Below are 20103 nucleotides of genomic sequence, written 5' to 3'. Positions count from 1 at the left end.
ATTGCTCACCACAAATTAAATATACTATATTTCGCACAGATTGAAGAATGGTACATCTTAATTGACTTCACATACTGGTTTTGTCATTTAATTATCTCTTACCAACTTCTGCATGAGAAAGAAATCCTTGTTGTAAAGGCAAATAGCTTTGTTGAATAACTTTTTATCTGCAGTAGTCCACTTCTCAGTACCTAAATTCAAAAGAACACACTGAAGAATTAACAACGTATTAGATGAAACGAAAAACAGCAAGTGTCAGAAGTCTGAAAAAAGTACAGAATGTGCTGGAATTACATCCCAGGCCATTCGGCACATGAAAGAGAAAACTCATTAAATTTCAGTAAAATATTCCATCAAGAAATGTTTACATGGAACAGTCTCTTTCAAATACTGACTGACCTGTTCTTTGCATCATTTTCTGGTCTCACCACATATCTCTTAAAGTCACTTTCATTTTTAGCTGTTTATTTCTGAAACATTCAAGATATATCTATTTCATCTTTGTAATAGCTTGGCTATTATTAATGACATTAGTGCTGAACTATGTCACTTGGCGGGATGGAAGAACATCTCAACAAATGCAAGTAGAAAGCTCTCCCACTCACTCTGTCAGTCAAAAGAGGTGTATGGTTTCTAGATAACATGGTATAGAGGTGGGTGAACACAGCAGGCCAAGCAGGATCAGAGGAGCAGGAAGGCTGACATTTCAGGCCTAGACCCTTCTTCAGAAGAAGGGTCTTTTCTGAAGAAGAGTCTAGACCTGAAACGTCAGCCTTCCTGCTCCTCTGATGCTGCTTCGCCTGCTGTGTTCATCCAGCTCTACACTGTGCTATCTCAGATTGTCTAGCATCTGCAGTTCCTACTATCTCTGTATGTTTCTGGGTTCATTTATTTATTGATGATTGCCATAAGTTGCCACACTGCTATGGAGTAACAGGATAACAGAGTTCTAAAACAAGGTGCTGAAGAGTGGTCATAAAACACCTGTCCAGAGTGACAAGTCGTGGTAAAATAACTTGCATTTCTATGGCTCCTTTCGGGACTGCAGGATGTCCCAAAGCATATTACAGCCAATGAAGTACTTCTAGTTTTCAAGTGAAGTCACTGTTGAAATGCAAACAACGAAGCAGCAAACATGCATCAAACAAGTCCCCACTATTCCCAATTCCTCCGCCTCCGCCGCATCTGCTCCCACGATAAGACATTCCACTCCCGCACATCCCAGATGTCCAAGTTCTTTAAGGACCGCAACTTCCCCCCCACGGTGATTGAGAACGCCCTTGACCGCGTCTCCCGCATTTCCCGCGACACATCCCTCACACCCCGCCCCCGCCACAACCGCCCCAAGAGGATCCCCCTCGTTCTCACACACCACCCTACCAACCTCCGGATACAACGCATTATCCTCCGACACTTCCGCCATTTACAATCCGACCCCACCACCCAAGACATTTTTCCATCCCCACCCCTGTCTGCTTTCCGGAGAGACCACTCTCTCCGTGACTCCCTTGTTCGCTCCACACTGCCCTCCAACCCCACCACACCCGGCACCTTCCCCTGCAACCGCAGGAAATGCTACACTTGTCCCCACACCTCCTCCCTCACCCCCATCCCAGGCCCCAAGATGACATTCCACATTAAGCAGAGGTTCACCTGCACATCTGCCAATGTGGTATACTGCATCCACTGTACCCGGTGCGGCTTTCTCTACATTGGGGAAACCAAGCGGAGGCTTGGGGACCGCTTTGCAGAACACCTCCGCTCAGTTCGCAACAAACAACTGCACCTCCCAGTCGCAAACCATTTCCACTCCCCCTCCCATTCTCTTGATGACATGTCCATCATGGGCCTCCTGCACTGCCACAATGATGCCACCCGAAGGTTGCAGGAACAGCAACTCATATTCCGCCTGGGAACCCTGCAGCCATATGGTATCAATGTGGACTTCACCAGTTTCAAAATCTCCCCTTCCCCCACTGCATCCCTAAACCAGCCCAGTTCATCCCCTCCCCCCACTGCACCACACAACCAGCCCAGCTCTTCCCCCCCCACCCACTGCATCCCAAAACCAGTCCAACCTGTCTCTGCCTCCCTAACCGGTTCTTCCTCTCACCCATCCCTTCCTCCCACCCCCAGCCGCACCCCCAGCTACCTACTAACCTCATCCCACCTCCTTGACCTGTCCGTCTTCCCTGGACTGACCTATCCCCTCCCTACCTCCCCACCTACACCCTCTCCACCTATCTTCTTTGCTCTCCATCTTCGGTCCGCCTCCCCCTCTCTCCCTATTTATTCCAGTTCCCTCCCCCCATCCCCCTCTCTGATGAAGGGTCTAGGCCCGAAACGTCAGCTTTTGTGCTCCTGAGATGCTGCTTGGCCTGCTGTGTTCATCCAGCCTCACATTTTATTATCCCACAATAATCTGTTTTGTGATATTGACAGAATGATCAATATTGGCCTAAACATTGTAATTCCAGCACCCAGTGATATGGAACTCCAGCCCAAGTGTTCTTGAAACAGTCTGTTTGCCATTTCCAGGGAATGTTTAAAGTTACAAATTGAGGCTATAAATGAAGGAAGAGGAAACTGCTTCGAAACAAAGATAGGGAGAGCAGAGGTGCTGCTCAGATTGAAATGGTCTCTTCCAATATAAAACAGGATGCTTGCTGGCAGATAGTAAGCTTAGTTACTTTCCATTCTTATCCTTGCTATATTAAAAGTGGAAGATCCGTGACTAAACCCACTCAGTGGCAAATTAGCCAGTAAAAAAATAACAGAAAAGCCTGAGTTTTAATGCTCAATTTGTGTTGAAGGCTAGAGATGGAGAGAGAAAGAAAAAAAAAAATCAGGCAATATTCCTACTTCTAGCTACCCAACTGCATAGTACATGTGGAGTATATGGATGTAGGGCAAGGTCAGATCTGAACTCAACCCATTACCATCACTCAACCACTTAGATGTGATAGCTAATTATGCCTGTGCATTGTACACCAACATGGAGAAGACATGTAAAGAAGACTGAATCAGATTAAATTGAAATGGTTTATGATATTTTTAATCTTGGATGAATTAGTCTTGCACCCAACATTTAAACAGCTGACACTAAAACTATCATTACAGTAATTACAGGTGGAACTCTTCTTCAACACTGCCCTTCTCACTATTCAAGGCTCCAAACAAACCTCTCTGGTGAAGTAGCAATTAACTTGTAGTTCTTTCAATCTACTGTTTTCGTTGCTCACAACGTGACCCCCTCTACAGTAGCAAGAACAAACGCAGACTGGGTTTCTCGTAATTTCAATAAATGATCTTGCTGTCATGCTAACATTTCTGTCCTCTGCCTGTTGCACTGTTCAAGCAAAGCTCAACACAAATTTCAGGAACAGCACCTCATTTTCTGTTAAGGTACTTTACAAATTTCAGGACTTAACATGGTCTCACATTCTTGATTCAATGAACTCTGTCCTCCATTTTGATTCTTTCATACTCCAAATCCCCAATCAAGTGTTTTGTTTGCATGGATTTGCTCTCAACAGAGCTGACCCATTTTCAGTTCTTAACATCTATCATTAATATCTACTTTATATCTTTTTTTGACTACCATTATATTCCTCTTTGCCTTTTGATCTGGGGCACCCATCCCATTTTTTCCACTATTTCAAAGGTGTTGCCAGATCTACTGAGGTTCTCCAGCACATTCTCTTTTTAAGTCTGTTGAAATGCTTCCCTTTCAATTATAAGCAGTCCAGAGGGAGACAAATTCTAGCCGGGTGCGGAGCTGAACATCAGAAAACTCAAAAGTGAGAAATGAAAACTTAAGCAATGAAGACAGCTCTTTTGTCCATGTATGGACTCTATTCCCAATCATAAGACCTGCTGACACATTTACAAATACTTTTCCTTCCAACAAGTACTTATTTAATTTATTAACTGACACTGGCTTTCTGAAGTCAAGATTTAAAGGCTTGCTCTTGCCATACGGCAGCACAAACTAGCTTGTCCAACCAGATGAGAATGGTTTTGACACCGACCATGGCAGAGAGTTCAGTGCTGTAAACAAGGGCGCCACTGAACCACCTGAACATTCAATCTATCTTGCATGTAAGTGGCTGCGCTCTTACCAGTGTAGTGGTAATCTCCCAAGGGGTGACAAGCGTCTCGCCTTACACCTTTCATTAGTAACATATCCAGTGCGCCCTACAAAAACAAACATTCAGTGGAGCTGGAAATAAGATCAATCTGGATTAACACATTTGAATAAACTTGTTCTGAAGCTATTCTAAGAAGGTTAATGCACTTAAAATATCAGGTGAAGAAATTTGATATAAAAGTCTGACGTTACTTCCAAGCTGTCATTCCTGATTGTAACAGAATTCTAAATCCACACATTTTGTCGTGTAACACAAAGCAGGGGCTTTATTGTGATTTTAAGCAAACTGCAATAGGAATTAGTCTCAGCCAACTGTAGTCCAGAATGTCTGAGTCCACCTAACCTGCACATTTTTGGACTGTTGAAGGCACCACAGCATCCAGCAAAAAATACATGCAGACACGGTGAGAACATGCCTAAAGACACACAGTCCCCAGCCAAAAAGCGAGAGGGGATAAGTGGGTGCTGAGAGGTTGCTGTGGACTCAGTAAGCAATCCAGGGAGAAAGAGGCATCTGGAACTAGCTGTTGTGTGATTTCTGACTTCGTCCACCCCAGTCCAGCACCGGCACTTACACGTCGCCAGCAGTGGCAAGTAGCAATATCAGTGTATAACATTTGTGCCCCGTTACAATGTACCTAGATCGATTATTTCTAATGGATATTTCCATTGTACCTCCTTTATCTCTTAGTTGTCCTAACTCTATTTTGACTGACCACAAACTATTAAAACGCGCTTATGAGAAAGTAATATCATGTGATATGTTTCCTCCTCTACCTGCCAGACTTCCAGGAACACAGGAAATAGGAGTAAGCCATTTAGCCCATCAAACTCTCTCCGCTATTCAAACAGATAATGGCTGATCATCCATCTCTATCACATTCTTCCCCCACCATTGTCAAATCACTTGATGGTATTAGTATCCATGAATCTAGAGACTTCAACTCTAAATACGCTCAATTATTGCATTTCCATAATTCTCGAGAGATAGCAGTAAGGTGACAAAGTTGTTACTGCTGCTGCCTCATGGACCTGACTTCAACTCCAGCCACAGGTGACTGTCTGTGTGGAGTTTGAACATTCTCCCCATGCCTGCACAGGTTTCCACTAGGTGCTCCAGTTTCCTTCCACAGTCCAAAGATGTGCAGCTTAGGTGGACTGGCCATGTAAATTGCCCTATAGTGCCCTGGGATGTGTGGGCTAGGTGGATCAGGGAGAGATGTGAGCATAGTTGGAATATTCTTTGGTGGGTTATTGCAGACTTAATGGGCCGAATAGCCTTTATCTGCACTGTACAGATTCCTTGAGAATTTCAAATATTCAAACACCCTCAGTCTTTAATGCCGTGTCTCTTACTCTGAGATTGCCCGCAACCCCTCTCCAGCTAAAGAAAGTATCCCACCTATTACATCCACTGTCATACCTTGCAAGAATTCTCCTAGCTTTAATAACATTACCATTTGTTCTTTGAAACTCTAGAGAATACAGATCCAAAGATCTTCAGTATTTTGCTGTAAATCAGGTTACGTTTGTGCCACAGAAGTGCCATACAATGACCATATCCAACAAGAAAGAACTGTAACCATTCCCCAAAAGTCATCCCTTGACATTCAGTGGCATTACTGCCTCAGAATGCCCCAATGTGTCTTATCATTGAATACTTCCCAATTGCCTGGAAAAGTGAGCTCCAACACAAAGCAGTCCACTTGATACAGACCGCATCCACATTCACTCCCTCCTTCCACAATCGACATTCAGTAGCAGCAGAGTATACCATCTACATGGTGCACTGCAGAAATTCCCCAAAGCTCCTTAGCACCTTCCAAACCCACAACAATCACTATCTAGATGGACAAAGGCAGCAGATATGTAGGAACACCATCTGCATGTTCCCTTCCAAGACTCTTGCCATCCTGACTTGAAAATATATCACCATTCCTTCTGTAATGCTGGGTGAAAATCTTGGAATTCCCTTCCTAACAACACTGTAGGTCTATCTACAACGCATGCACTCCAATGATTCAGGAAGGCAGCTTACTGCCATCTTCAAGGGCAACTGAGGATAGGCAATAAATACGGGCACAACCAGTGATGTCCACATCCCATGTCATATACCAGTGAGTAGTCTGGTGAATCTCTGTTGCATTCCCTCTATCACAAGTACACCCTCCGTCAGTTAAGGAGATGAAATCTGTACATAATAATCCAGATGCAGCCTCACCAAAGTTCCACACAATTTCGGCAAAACATCTTTACTCCTCTATTTAATTCTGAATAAACACCAGCATACTATCTGGGTCCGTAGCTGCTTGCTGCTGCTGTTGCATGCTTGCTTTCAGTGACCCATGCTATGGACACCCAAGTCTCTTTGGATACAACCACTTCCCAATTTCACACCATTCATAAATACCTTAGTGTATAACGTATCACTCATTCACACAATATTCCACCTGCCCTGTCCACAACCATACACGTCCTGTCCAAATCCCCTTGCAGCCTCCTTGGATCCACCTCACAACTCCAATTTCCATTTAGTTTTGTGTCATCAGCCAACTTGAAAATACAACATATGGTACTCACATCCAAATCATTAATATAGATTACTTACAGTTGTGATGCAATCACTCATCTTTATAGTACCTCCATGACTAACAGCCTGCCATTTTCAGAGTACTCATTTTTTTCCTGTTTGTTAACCAATTTATAATCTATAGCGGTATTTACTCCCCAGTCCCATCTGCTTGAATTTTGTTTACTAATGTCCTGTATGGGATTTACAGAAAATCTTCTGAAAATCCCAACTCATCCCTGATTCTCCTTTACTTACAAGTAAAACCTTCATAATTTCTACTATATTCAAGTAAGCTTTTCAACAGGGTGATGATTAGTGGTGAATGTGGTTAGTACAGAGCAAGGAACAAGCTTCCAATTATGATAGTTCAGAACAAGCACTACGCATTTCCAAAGAAATAAACATGACTGATTACCAAAATGTCTCCCCGAGTGTCATGTAGGCAATGCAGAGCTAATTCAAAATTGGTACCTCCTCCAGGCAGCACACTCGAACAAGCTAAATTCAACAGGTCTGTCACTGCAGGAAAGTTGGTTGGAGAAGAATCACTGCAACGAACTGAGCAATTTGAGCAGCATAGTAAAACAGCACGGTCTGTAATTTCTTCCCTCTCCACCATCTACCAAAAGATGCCAACTTCAACATCTATGAATATATTTACACCCTTTAATGAATGATAACCAGGAATGAGAATTGATTTTCCAGTCCTCTCAAATCCAGCATACACAAAGGTATCCTTTGTGTAAACAAAACGGGCAGGACTGAAAACATTTTTTGGGTGTTGTGTGGCCTGTTGTGTGGAAACAGTTATCTGGCCATCAATGTGAAAAGGCATCAGATGAACCTTCCCACACCTTTTCCATTCCTGCGACTAGTCGCATTTTACATGCTCCCCAAAATCATATGAATGGGATGCAACGTTAAAATTCAGCCCATGGTTTTAAAAATCGAAATACCCTAGAACATCTTTGAACAGGGGTGGGCAGAGGGAATAGAATTCAGTTTTATAAAAATCCAGATATCTGAAGCAACTCAGAATTCACATTTCAAATCTTTAACCAGATGGACAAAAGGTAAGTGAAGAACAAACAACAAACAGCATGTTTTTTTTAAACACCTTATTCTCTGCTGTGGTTATGATGAGAGAAATTCGCACCGTCCGAAAAGTTAAAAATTGCAAGAAAATTCTATAAGATGTTCCTTGGCATAAATTTACTAACTTTCAGTTTATCATTTGGGAACACAGAACCTGAATATTGCTAAAACAAAATTGGTCAAAGCTTTTCATTTTATACTCATCACGACAATTCATAAGAATATCAAATGTTCCCCTGTACATTGGTATTTCTTACAAACTGTACTGACAAGTGCAAGATAAAAGTTTTATAAAAAATGTGACTTTTTCAGAAATAATTTGCTAAGTCATGATGTACTTACAGTTTGAGCTCCTTACATGACTACTTATTCGCAAAAGAATAACTGATGGTTAAAAATAAATCAAAACTTTCTGACATACAGCAATACAGGATAGAGTTTGCATACTTGAATCAAATAAGCTAACCACACCCAGCAGTGATTTAACAAATTAAAGCGCTAGCCAGAAATATATGATCACATTTACTTATTCCAGAACTCTAGCTTCCTCAACAAATTTTAAGAAAATACAAAACAATAATTTTCCATAAGATAAAAGCCTCATAAACAAACTTACCCCTCGCCTGAGTGATTTTATTAGTTTCAATGTCATCCCATGGTTTCCATACTAAATCTGCTGGGTGAACGCTATCATCAAGTAATGACTTGTCCTGCAGTAATGGAATCTCTGCCTGGAACCGTGTTCCAATGTTAATATGCCTAAAGAAAGTTACACATCAATAAATGACAATTATGCTGGATTTTAGAGGAGAGGAAAGTTGCTAATGTGACACCCCTGTTTAAAAAGGGCGCAAGGTAAAAGATTGAAAATTACAGGTCATGGGTAAGATTTTAGGGTCTATTGTAAGAGATGAGATTTTTGGATACTTGGAAGTGCACAGTAAAGTAAGGCAAAGTCGGCATGGCTTCATCAAGGGAAGGTCATGCCTGACAAATATGTTAGAATTCTTTGAGGAGGTAACAAGCAGGTTAGACTAAGGAGAGCCAATGGATGTTATCTCCCTGAACTTCAAGACAACCTTTGGACAAGGTGCTGTACAGGAGGCTGCTGAGTAAGATAACGGCCCATGATGTTAGAAACAAGATGCTAGCATGGAGAGAAGACTGGCTGTCTGGCAGAAAGCAGAGAGTGGGGTTAAAAGGGTCTTTCTCAGGATGGCAACCGGTGACAAGTGGTGTTCTACAAGGGTCAGTGTTGGGACCACAACTTTTCATTTTACACATTAATGATCTAGATGATGGAACGGAGGGCATTCTGGCTACTTTTGCAGATGATACATAGAGAGATAGGGGGACAGGTAGAATTGAGGATGCCGGGAGACTGCAGAAGGATTTGGACAGGTTAGGAGAGTGGGCAAAGAAGTAGCAGATGGAGTACAATGTGGCAAAGTTTGAGGTCATACACTTTGGTAAGAAGAATAAAAGCATGGACTATTTTCTAAATGGGGAGAAAATTCAGAAATCTGAAGTGCAAAGAGACTTGGGCATTCTAATCCAGGATTCTCTCCAGGTAAACTTGCAGGTTGAATCTGTAGTCAGGAAAGCAAATGCAACTTGGCAATTGAGAGGACTTGAATACAATAGCAGGGATGTACTTCTGAGGCTCTAAAAGGCTCTGGTCAGGCGCATTTGGAGTACAGAGTGCAGTTTTGGGCTCCGTATCTCAGGAAAGATGTACTGGTCCTGGAGCAGGTTCTGAGGAGGTTCACAAGAATGTTCCCAGGAATGAAAAGTTTAACAATATGAGAGACATTTGAGAGTTCTGGGTCTATACTTTATGGGGTTTCGAAGGATGAGGGCGATCTAACTGAAACTTACAGAGTACTGAATGGCAGAATGGATGTTAGGAAGATGTTTCTATTAGTAAGAGAGATTAGGACCCATGGGCACAGCCTTAGAGTAAAGGGAAGACCTTTTAGAACAGAGATAAAGAGAAACTTCTTCAGCCAGAGAGAGTGGTGAATCTACAGAATCACTGCCACAGAAGGCTGTGGAGGCCAGGTCATTGAGCCTATTTAAGACGGAGATAGACAGGTTCTTGATTGTCAAGGGGATCAAAGGCTCGGAGACAAAGCGGGAGAACGGGGTTGAGATACTTATCAGCCGTGATTGAATGGCAGAGCAGGCTGAATGGCCTAATTTCTGCTCCTATGTCTTACAGTCTTATGATCATAAGGGAATGAAATGGCCAATTTATGAGAATGGGAAACTCTCAATCCTTCATGCACAAAGATCCTAAACTCAACTAGATTGCCTTTGAGAAGCAGGCAAATGAATCTCAGGACACATTACTAAGATTATATTTTGTTTTCCTCTACCACTAATTAAAGGGCATGGCAATGGGTGTGGTAGTAAGGTGGCCGTGTTAGTAGATTTATTGTCTAGAGGCCTCAATTAATGATCTGCTAAAACAAATTTAAATCCCACATGGCTGTTGAGGAATTTAACTTCTGTTATGAAATTAATCTGCAATAAAGGCTGATGTGAAACTATTGATCTTTCATAAAAATCCATCACCAATGTCTACTGAAAAGGAAGTCTGCCATCCGGATCCTAACTGGCTTAGGTCCAACTCTACACTTACAGATTTGCATTTGACTCTGATGTGGACTTGCCAGCCATTTAGTTGCACTAGCATAGGAGATATTAACCGTTGAGCATGTTCTGCCATTCAATGAGATCATGCTTGGTCTGCCACCTAATTTTCCATATTCATTTTGTCCAAATCCTTACTGATCTAGCATCAGTTGTCATCGTGGAAACAGTGCAAAATTTGTTGTAGAAGACTATGTTGCCATTTTAAAGGGAACTTACTGGAACTCATTGTAACTTGTGCGTATAATCTTGCTTCGTTAGGGGCAATTTTTATCCAGTGACAGACTTCTTACTGGCTTTTCAGCCAGGGACAATTGTGACTATTCAGAAGCGTTCACCACAGCAACAATTTCTCGAATGGTTAAATAATTGCATTATATATTAATGATTTAGATGACGGCACTATCTCCAAGTTTGCAGGCAACACAAAGGTGGGTGGGAGGGTGAGCTGTGAGGAGGACGCAAAGATGACTCAATCTGATTTGGACAAGTTGAGTGAGTGGACAGATGACGTATAATGTGGATAAATGTGAGGTTATTTACTTTGGCAACAAAAAAACACAAAAGCAGGTTATCATCATGGTGACAGATTAGAAAAGAGACAGGTGCAACAAAAACTGGATGCCCCTGTCCACCAGGTGCTGAAATCAAGCATGTAAGCAGTGAAGGTGGCAAATGGAATGTTGGCCTTTACAGAAGAGGATTTAAGTACAGGAGCAGGGTTGTCTTACTGCAATTGTACAGGACCTTGTTGAGGCCTCCAGGAGTAGTGTGTAATTTTGGTCTCCTTATCTGAGGAAGGATGTTCTAGCTCTGGATTGAGTGTAATGAAGTTTGCCAGACTGATCCCTGGCATTGCAGAACTGACAAATGGAGAGAGACTGGTTTGGTTAGGATTATAATCACTGGAATTTAGAAGAATGAGGGGCAATCTCAGAAACCTATAAAATTATAACCTATATACTAGACAGGGTAAATGTAGGCAGGATGTTCCCAATGACTGGGGGTTAGACCAGGGGTCACAGTCTAAGGATATGGGGGAAACCATTAAGGACTGAGGTGAGAAGAAAACTTCTTCACCCAAAAGGTGGTGATGCTGTGGAATTCTCTGCCATAGAAAGCAGCGAGGCTGAAACACTGACTGTTTTCACGAAGGAGCCAAATATAGTTTGCAGGACAAAAGGGATCAAAGGGTATGGTGAGAAAGCAGAACCAAGGAACAGAGTTGAATGATCAGCAATGAGGGAGCAGACTCAAAAAGACTGAAGGGTCTACTCTTGCTCCTACTTACTGTGTTTCCTGGGTGAGTAGCTACAGATATGTGTTTGGATAACACAGCAGAAATATCCAGCCTAGTGAAGAAGAAACCCCGCTTCTATAGGTGGAAAACAAATATGTAAAGTAAGTAGCTACACTTCCTGCAAATTCCCTTCCTTAAAGGAAAAGTGAAAACCACCTCAGAGACGGTGAAAAGGCAAGTTCTCAAATGGTTGAAAATTAGAATGTCTGCAGCCTCAAGTACTACTTAAAGAGTTCAAAGGAATCAGAAGGAATCTGACAAAACATATCTCATCAATATCCGTAATCTGGACTGGTGCCAGATTAATGCTTCATTGATTTGTCTCTGTTCCTTCTTCACTTGTGATATTTGTGTCTTGTCTTGTGTCTATGTCTGTTTGTTTCTGAGAGTGTGGGAATTTTTAAGAAAGGGCTAAAGAAATTGAGTTACAGAGTTAAATAGTAGTCACCTTTTTCAAGCATTGAGGAAAATCAACTGCTTCCAATAAAACAAAGTGTGGAGCTGGATGAACACAGCAGGCCAAGCAGCATCTCAGGAGCACAAAAGCTGACGTTTCGGGCCTAGACCCTTCATCACAGCTCTCTGATGAAGGGTCTAGGCCCGAAACGTCAGCTTTTGTGCTCCTGAGATGCTGCTTGGCCTGCTGTGTTCATCCAGCTCCACACTTTGTTATCTTGGATTCTCCAGCATCTGCAGTTCCCATTATCACTGCTTCCAATAAACATCTGTTTTCTTACTAAGTACAAAAACCTGATGAGTGTTTTAACCTGGGTTTTCTGAGTGAGACAAATTGGGGACTTTGGGTAGGCTGATTACATCTTTTCACAATTGTGATGATCCTGGGAATAGGGGGCTTGATTTCCAATGCGCTATCCCTGTGAGTTGTGACACGAACTGTCCATGTTTCTTAATTTCGCTGCTGGAGAGCCAGCCCTAATTTTAAAACTATGTCCTCTTGATCCTAGCCTGCTGATTTTGCATCACCTCCAGAAGGAAAATTCAGGAGGAACAGTAAATTCTGATATCAATGATGCCAATATCTGATAAATGAATAACAAAATGACTATTTATCTGTGCAAATTAGGGTAGCGTATGTTCATGATGAACTGAGCACAGGTAGTAGGAAATCACTCCTGAGCTTCATCATCCAGTGAATGCAAACACCCTTACCCACTGTGTACAAACACATTGTCTAACCAAGGTCAATATACTGTATAATCAATTGATGGAAGTTGGAACACTTTATGATTGGAGCCAATATTTTACAATATCTCTGCTAGTGTTTAACAATAAGCCAAAAAAAAAGCCTTCACTCCAAAGATACAAATCAAAATAAGGTTGCCAGTTCATCTTCTGGATAGCCAACGCTGATAAAGCAGTCTGGAATTGAATAACTAACTTACGGTTCTATAGTGACAATAGAGTCATCCTTAACCACAGAGATACCACAAATTCCATCTACGCCATCTGTAAAGGACAGAATTATTTCTAAAAAAAATCACAGCAAGTTTAGATGTATACACAGACACACACACACACTTACTCATCACTATTATCCAAAAATGTAAAACATCTGGGCCCCGTCTTTTGCTACCTAGATGGAGGTAGTTTGGATATGGGAAATTACTTGGCTTACAAGGCCAGCCTTAGGAAAAAAAAAGGTTCAATTGTTGCAATTTTTGTTTTGACATGGGAGAATCAAGTCTACAAGAAGTAGAAGCAAAAGTATGCCATTCAGCACATTGAGTCAGCCGTCATTGCACTTAATGACACTCCCTCGCAAAGCTTTCTGCGGAAAAGAATTCCACAGATTCACTATCCTTAGAAAAGAAACTCCTCCTTATCTGCCTATGACCTCATACTCTAAGATTATGCCCAGTGGTCCTAGAATCTCCCTCAAGAGGAAACTGCACCTATCCTATCCTATCAAGCCCCCGAAGAATCTTTCATATTTCAATAAGGTCACCTCTCATTTTTCTAAAGTCCAATGAGCACAAGCCCCTCATAAGAAAATCTTTTCAAATCCAGAATCAATATAGTGAACCTTCTCTTGACTGCCTGTTATGCCAGTATATCTATCTTTAGATGAGGGGACCAAAAATGTTCACGGTATTCCAGCTGTGGTCTAACTAGTGGCTTGTACAGTTTTAGTAAGACCTCCCTATTTTTATATTCCATTCCCTGTGAATTAAAGGCCAACAGTCTATCTGCCCTTCCCATTACTACCAAATATGGATGCTAGATTTTTATGATTCACGTACAAGGAAAGCTAAATTTGTTTTTCTGACATCTTTCCCTATTTAAGCAATATATAACTACACCAAACATAACCGTACACTTCTCATATTATATTTGCCCTTTCATTAAATCTGCCTATACCTTCTTACCCTCTGTAGACTACGTCATCTTCACTAGTTGCCTTCCCACCTATTCTCGTTTCATCTGTAAAATTAGGCAGGTAAATTCATTGCCCTCATCCAAGTTATTAACATATATTGTAAATAATTGTAGCCCCAGCACTGATCCTTGTGCAACTCTGCCAGTTACAGTGTGAAGCAAAGTAAAGTTCCCTCCATCTTGCCCCAAAAGTGACTCAGCCCTAACATTATTAAACATCCACCTCCTCACCCAGAACCATCACTACCAGTGCAACATTAGTTCATTTCTTACACAGGACATCATGTAGCTTCTTGGAGGGACAGCTGACCTCCGTTAGTCCTACATCTGACTAGGCTTAGTAGGAATCGAAGTGAGCGTGCAAAGATTAATTCCATTTAGTGCACTTAATTAACATCAATATAAAATCAGCGATATGACATGGCACAAAGCTGCTTGTAATCTGTTGATAATTAACAGAAAATTGTACTCATAAATTATGGATAATGATAATGTCCCACTGAGGGCAGTAGGGGGTGTTGTCCTGTTGCGCTAAAATTACCGACTGATAAAACAGAGGGCATTATACGCAGTCCTTAACCTGTCCTACACGTAACATGAAATGTTACAAGTGGACCATGGAGACCTGATGTGTTCCATTCCCAGTACACTCTCTCTTACATAATGTTTCTAAAATGAACTTGAAAGGTGTAACTTTTTTTACATTAATACTTTGGACGGTTTTTATTTTCATCGATGGGTTAATAGCATATCTGAAACCACGTTATGTAAAAGTAATTTGTGCCTTATATTAAAATGGTTAACACTTAAGACATTTCTCATTAATTACAACAAATTAACTCAATTAAAACTATATAAATTAATTTTACACACAAGTCATAATAACACATGATCAACAAAACCTCTGTAAAGACATAATTGAAAAAGAACGTTTACCTACAACACTGCCCAGAATTCCTTTAGGAGCATATGTATTGTGTGGTACCTTGCTCCCAATCAAAGAACAAATCCTGTTGAAGTAAAGTCCTGAGCCATGGCGGATGGGACTCAACATCGGGGGAGGTGTGTATGGTGGAGGTTGAAAGTTTTTCTCTAGAAGGTGATCTGCTAAGCAAACAGGGGAACGCATATGGCTCTGGTACAGCACCATCCCTGGCAGTACCCCAGTCTGATTTGATGCTGGTGATGGGATAAAGAGAGGCTCTGGACGAGATCGCTTCCTTCGTTGCTTTTTGGAGTGGCCCCTACAATTTACATTTGCCTGTTTGCCTGTTTCAGTGACCTGCAAGATAGAATTCTTGAAAAAGTAACAGGCATTTGAAATTATGAATCTCTGAAGTATTCGTGTCAGTGCAACTGTCAGGAATGCTGACTGATGTCACTATAAAAACCTTACTGCAGCACAAGATAATTTCCTGTCTCATAAGAGAAGAGAAATCAAGGGTTTTGCAGTGATAGAACACCTGTTTCATAGACGTTGTAATAGGTACAATCCTAAGCCACTGAGAAAAACTACAAATACTGGCAAACTGAAACCAAAGCATAACCTCCATCAACAGTTCCCATGAAAGGGCTACATTTCAGAAAGGACTTATAAATCAATGACTTGCTACTCATGCCCAGCTTCTTCCAAATTCTCTTGAATTAAGTGCTGCTTGGGCAGACACTCAAATCAATTAGTATGGCTACAGCATCGACAATCAGACATTACAAGACCATTCTCACCTGGGCAGAGGTGTCATTTGAGGACACCATTAAATCAGTCAATCTTGTTGTGACTGATTTCCTTGGCGTAACTGGTGAATTTTCATATCTAACGGGTTTGCCATCTTTCTTGGAACCAGCAGATTTTACAGGCACTGACACTGGAATCACTAAAGGCATGGCCACATTTTCCTCAAGTGGCTTCTTCAGCAGAAGAGCACTGAGTTTATCCTCCAGATACTGAAAGAACAATCCACCATGCTCCATTTTCTCAATTCCATTATCAGTCACCTAAAATTAAAATTACACAACAGCGTCGTCAAATTTCTTAGAAGTAACCCACTAAAATATTCCAAGTTGTGTGTGCGTGTCTCTTGTGTGCATACACACACATTTGTTTGAACAATTTTCTAAAAGATTGATTCACAAGAGTCAAGAGGTGCTTGTCAGCTACTTTCTTGAACTGCTGCAGTGTTCAGATGACTTTTTAACAATGATCTGAAAATACTCAGGAGGCTTACCAGCCCATTTCAGAGGCCAGGCAAAAGTCAATCACACAGCAGAGTATCCAGTGAAACAGGGGCCAGCTCACTAAGAACAGCAGATTTCCATTCCCAAAGGATACAGTAAACCAGATTTTTTATTTAATGATAATCCAGTAAATACAGGGGCGCCATTACTAATTAAGGAGACGGGATTCTTATTCTGGCTTTTCTATTAAAATATCCCAGATCTTTGGTTAGATTTCAAGTGTTTCAAAAATACAAGCTTGCTCCGGGCCCCTAAGTACCCGTTCAGTAACATATGCGCTATGCTACTATATTCCCAATATATCTAATACACATAATATTTCATATTAGTATACTAATACAACAGGCCAAAAATTCCTCAGCAGTTTCCCACCTTAATTTGTGGAATCAAATAATTGCACAGATCTTCAAAAGATCAAAAGCATTGTAAAGGGTTAAACCTCAAGCCAGAGAATCCATAAAACTCAGATCACTGAGTGAGGGAACTCCACTAGCTTCAAGTTCCTCGCCAGGCGACTTGGCATCCCAACTTGGAAATAAATCACCACTCCTTCTCCGGTTGCTGGGTCAAAATAGCATTGTCAGTCAAACCACAGAACATGACTTCAACGTTCAAGAAGGCAGCTCACCACTACCTTCTCAAGGCCAACAAGGCAGTAAATGCTGGCTAGCCAGCAATGCCTACATCCAAGAAATAAACAGAAAGAAGCTCAGCTGCTCAAGCTTCCCAGAGGGGAAAAGTGGACCCCAGTAACAAAAGTCAAAGTGTTTTTATTTGCACAGGGTGGGGGTGAGATCCACTAACCAGTTGGGTTTTTAAAATGACAATCTGGTAAACATTCTTGGGCATGTTTTCTTGTTACAAAGTTTTCCCTTGGTGAAACTTTCAATCATCTCTAACCAGTATCTATTATACTATCATATCAATGTATTGTGCTTCTTGTGACTAACTGACGCCAGCCATTGCTCATTCAACAGTATTTCTGTGACACAATCACAACTGCACTCTCTCTCTTCTAAAATCAAGAAATCTTCAGAATTTTCAGTAGGTACAGCTGTACATATTTATACCTACAGCAACATTTATGCACACAGGGCAATTTGCTTCAGCGTGACTTTACAAAGGTGTATAATTTTCCTAACCTTTTGTGTCTTAACGCCGTCTTCCAAAGAAAGCTGTTTTCCCATTCCTTCTCGTGGACAAGTGTGACAGTTTAATCCTTTTAGAAAATGGAAAACACCTTGACATCTCTCACACCTGAAATTTTCTTCATTTTCATCCAAATTATGGGAAGTGCTGCTACTCATCAAGTCCCTGCTGTCAAATGAAGATTAAAGTCAAATCAAGTTTAAACAAACTCTTTAACATTGGAAGCCCCGAATACAAAGTTTGAAACGCACAAATCAATCAGCATTTATACTTAGTTACCTTACTTTCCATATTTTAGATCTAGATTTTCTCAGTCTGTTTGTCAACTTTGTTGCTTTCTATACAAATTCTGAGGGTTAGAACAAATGGAAGAGTGCTGGGATCTTTCCGAACCAGTGCCTTTAAATGTTGTTGCTACATTCAAGGCACATGTTTAAAAATCCTGAGTTTGCAGCATGTAATGCATCCCACACATGTTGAATTTTTTACATTCTTCGCTGCATTCCTTTATGCTCCATTTTCACCACATAACATTTCTGACTACAGGACAAGAGGATAATTTTCTTCCAAGTCCCTGTCTATATGTCTGACTGAAAATCCCTTGGAGAATCAACTGCATTTCACTCATAAACATCAGGGTGATCACAGTAAAATGAACAATCCATTATCTAGGGACATGGGTGGAAACTTGCATCCACTACTATGTACTACTAAACTCTCCCTCGCCCAAAATTAATGGAACCTAGATCAAAAGAAGATGTTCAGCCTCTCTATATGTCTTTTGCAAAAGGAAAAGTTCATACCACAGAACTGATGATGATCCATCTCCCTCTTGTGGCATGCTGGAAAAACTGTAAATATCTTCACCCTGCAAAGTCAAAGGTCATTACAAACAAGACAACAAGGGGGTTATAAAAGCTCTATAGACTGGAATGTCTCAGATCTAGGTTATGCAGGAAGTATGAAAAAAGAAGTTTACTTTGCTGGACCTCAAATGCTGCTCTGATATGTTATGTTATATGAATAAATATTTAAGATTTCAAGATACTGTTTATGATCCCATAAAAAATGAGAGATTAGCACATTTCTGCCCATCTAGAGCCAGCTGTACTATACCCAGCACAGAATATCTTGAGAATTCTATATTTTTTCACTTTTTGTATGGTTGACTTCAAAGCACACTGTGTCCCTGCATGGTTTCCCTTCAGACAGCTGACAATCTTTTGGCGTTGGAGCTATGGATGGCTGAAAACATGGCAAAATTTAAAGGAAGCCCCTGTGAGCATGTTAATATTTTAATAGGCTCCCTAAAGGCTTCAAAACTGTTAGAAAACATATTCTGCACTTCAGATTTAAACAAAATGGAATGCATTTTATAATGTAATTTTAAGCATGAACACATTATAGATTTGCTCTGACAGCGTCTGTCTGTTGTCAGTTTTCACACAGGAGAATATTCAACTTGCCTGAAAGGGACGAGTCAAAGGGCAATCATTGCATGCCCTTTTAGGATGGTCTGAGTATTAGTTTCTACACATCCTAGTCAAAGACTCCAAACTACAAAAGTTATTACAAATTTTCTTTGGAAACACAATCTGGTTAGAACCCAAGACCTGCAAGTTAATTTGTGGTCCAGATTCAGAGCAGATTTGGCTCTGTTTGCTCAGCTTCACTTGCCCTTGCATTTTACAAGTCTTAACTTGAAACTTCTCATGGACATGAACTGGAGCTGCTTTTGTCTGGCCATTTGTATGTGCCCTGGCTATTCTGCAATTGCAATGTGTTGTCTCATGGGCAGGAAGTTGCTGCAGTGTGCTTTTGAAAGCTGGAACAAAGCATATTCATAGTGGCACACATCCACCAGTAGCAGTTGTAAAACTACCTAGCTGGGGAGATCAGCTTTTATTTTTGTGTTAGCATTTTTTCAGTACCATTATTCCTTCCTTTGGTTCAGATGAATTTGCTTCTTTTTCTCTGTACTGGTGCCATTCAAGACACTTCACCTAAGAAAGGCTGCCCTATTGACCCCGCCACAGAAAAATAACGGAAAATGTCCTATTCCAAACTCTGTCACCACAGCAGTGCCTATATGTTTTTGCTCTCACCCAGGATACACAACTCCCAGACCTGTGTACTCACAAAAGCTGAAGAAAGTTGTACTGGAACCTGCAAACATGAAGCAGAAGAAGGGATAGTGGAAAGTGCCTTCGAGTGCATCAACATTGCAGAGGTACCTCATAACAGCACTGTGCCCATAAGCAACCAGTGCCAGCATTTTCCCATGGGTGACAGTCAACATTCGCCTCAAATGCTACAAAATCCCCCTGTGCCATGTTGAGTTCATACATTGTTCGGGTGGGGGCAGGGGTCGGTACTAAACTAGATATTAAGTCTACTTACTTCCTACTCATTAAATCAGATTAGATTCCCTACAGTGTGGAAACAGGCCCTTCGGCCCAAAAAGTCCACACCGCCCCTTGAATCATCCCACCCAGACCCATTCCCCTATAACCCAGACACCTCTGAACACTATGGGCAATTTAGCACGGC

The 20103-nt window shown here is 41.3% G+C and overlaps 1 protein-coding gene across 1 annotated transcript in view; it reads right to left on the bottom strand.

The window, feature by feature from the left end:
* Positions 1–20103, bottom strand: part of LOC125447712 (zinc finger protein 541-like) — a 38155-nt gene that overhangs the window by 10926 nt on the left and 7126 nt on the right. The window contains exons 5-13 of the mRNA XM_048522335.2: positions 18357–18421; positions 17547–17721; positions 15895–16164; positions 15106–15451; positions 13176–13239; positions 8434–8576; positions 7138–7241; positions 4122–4197; positions 103–191 (exon numbers count right to left, since the gene is read on the bottom strand). Coding sequence (XP_048378292.2) covers positions 103–191; positions 4122–4197; positions 7138–7241; positions 8434–8576; positions 13176–13239; positions 15106–15451; positions 15895–16164; positions 17547–17721; positions 18357–18421 — 1332 coding nt within the window. The remainder of the gene's footprint in view (positions 1–102; positions 192–4121; positions 4198–7137; positions 7242–8433; positions 8577–13175; positions 13240–15105; positions 15452–15894; positions 16165–17546; positions 17722–18356; positions 18422–20103) is intronic.

Source organism: Stegostoma tigrinum, chromosome 39 (genome assembly GCF_030684315.1).
Source record: "Stegostoma tigrinum isolate sSteTig4 chromosome 39, sSteTig4.hap1, whole genome shotgun sequence".
Classification (NCBI taxonomy): domain Eukaryota; kingdom Metazoa; phylum Chordata; class Chondrichthyes; order Orectolobiformes; family Stegostomatidae; genus Stegostoma; species Stegostoma tigrinum.
This window is presented reverse-complemented; position numbering and strand designations above follow the sequence as displayed.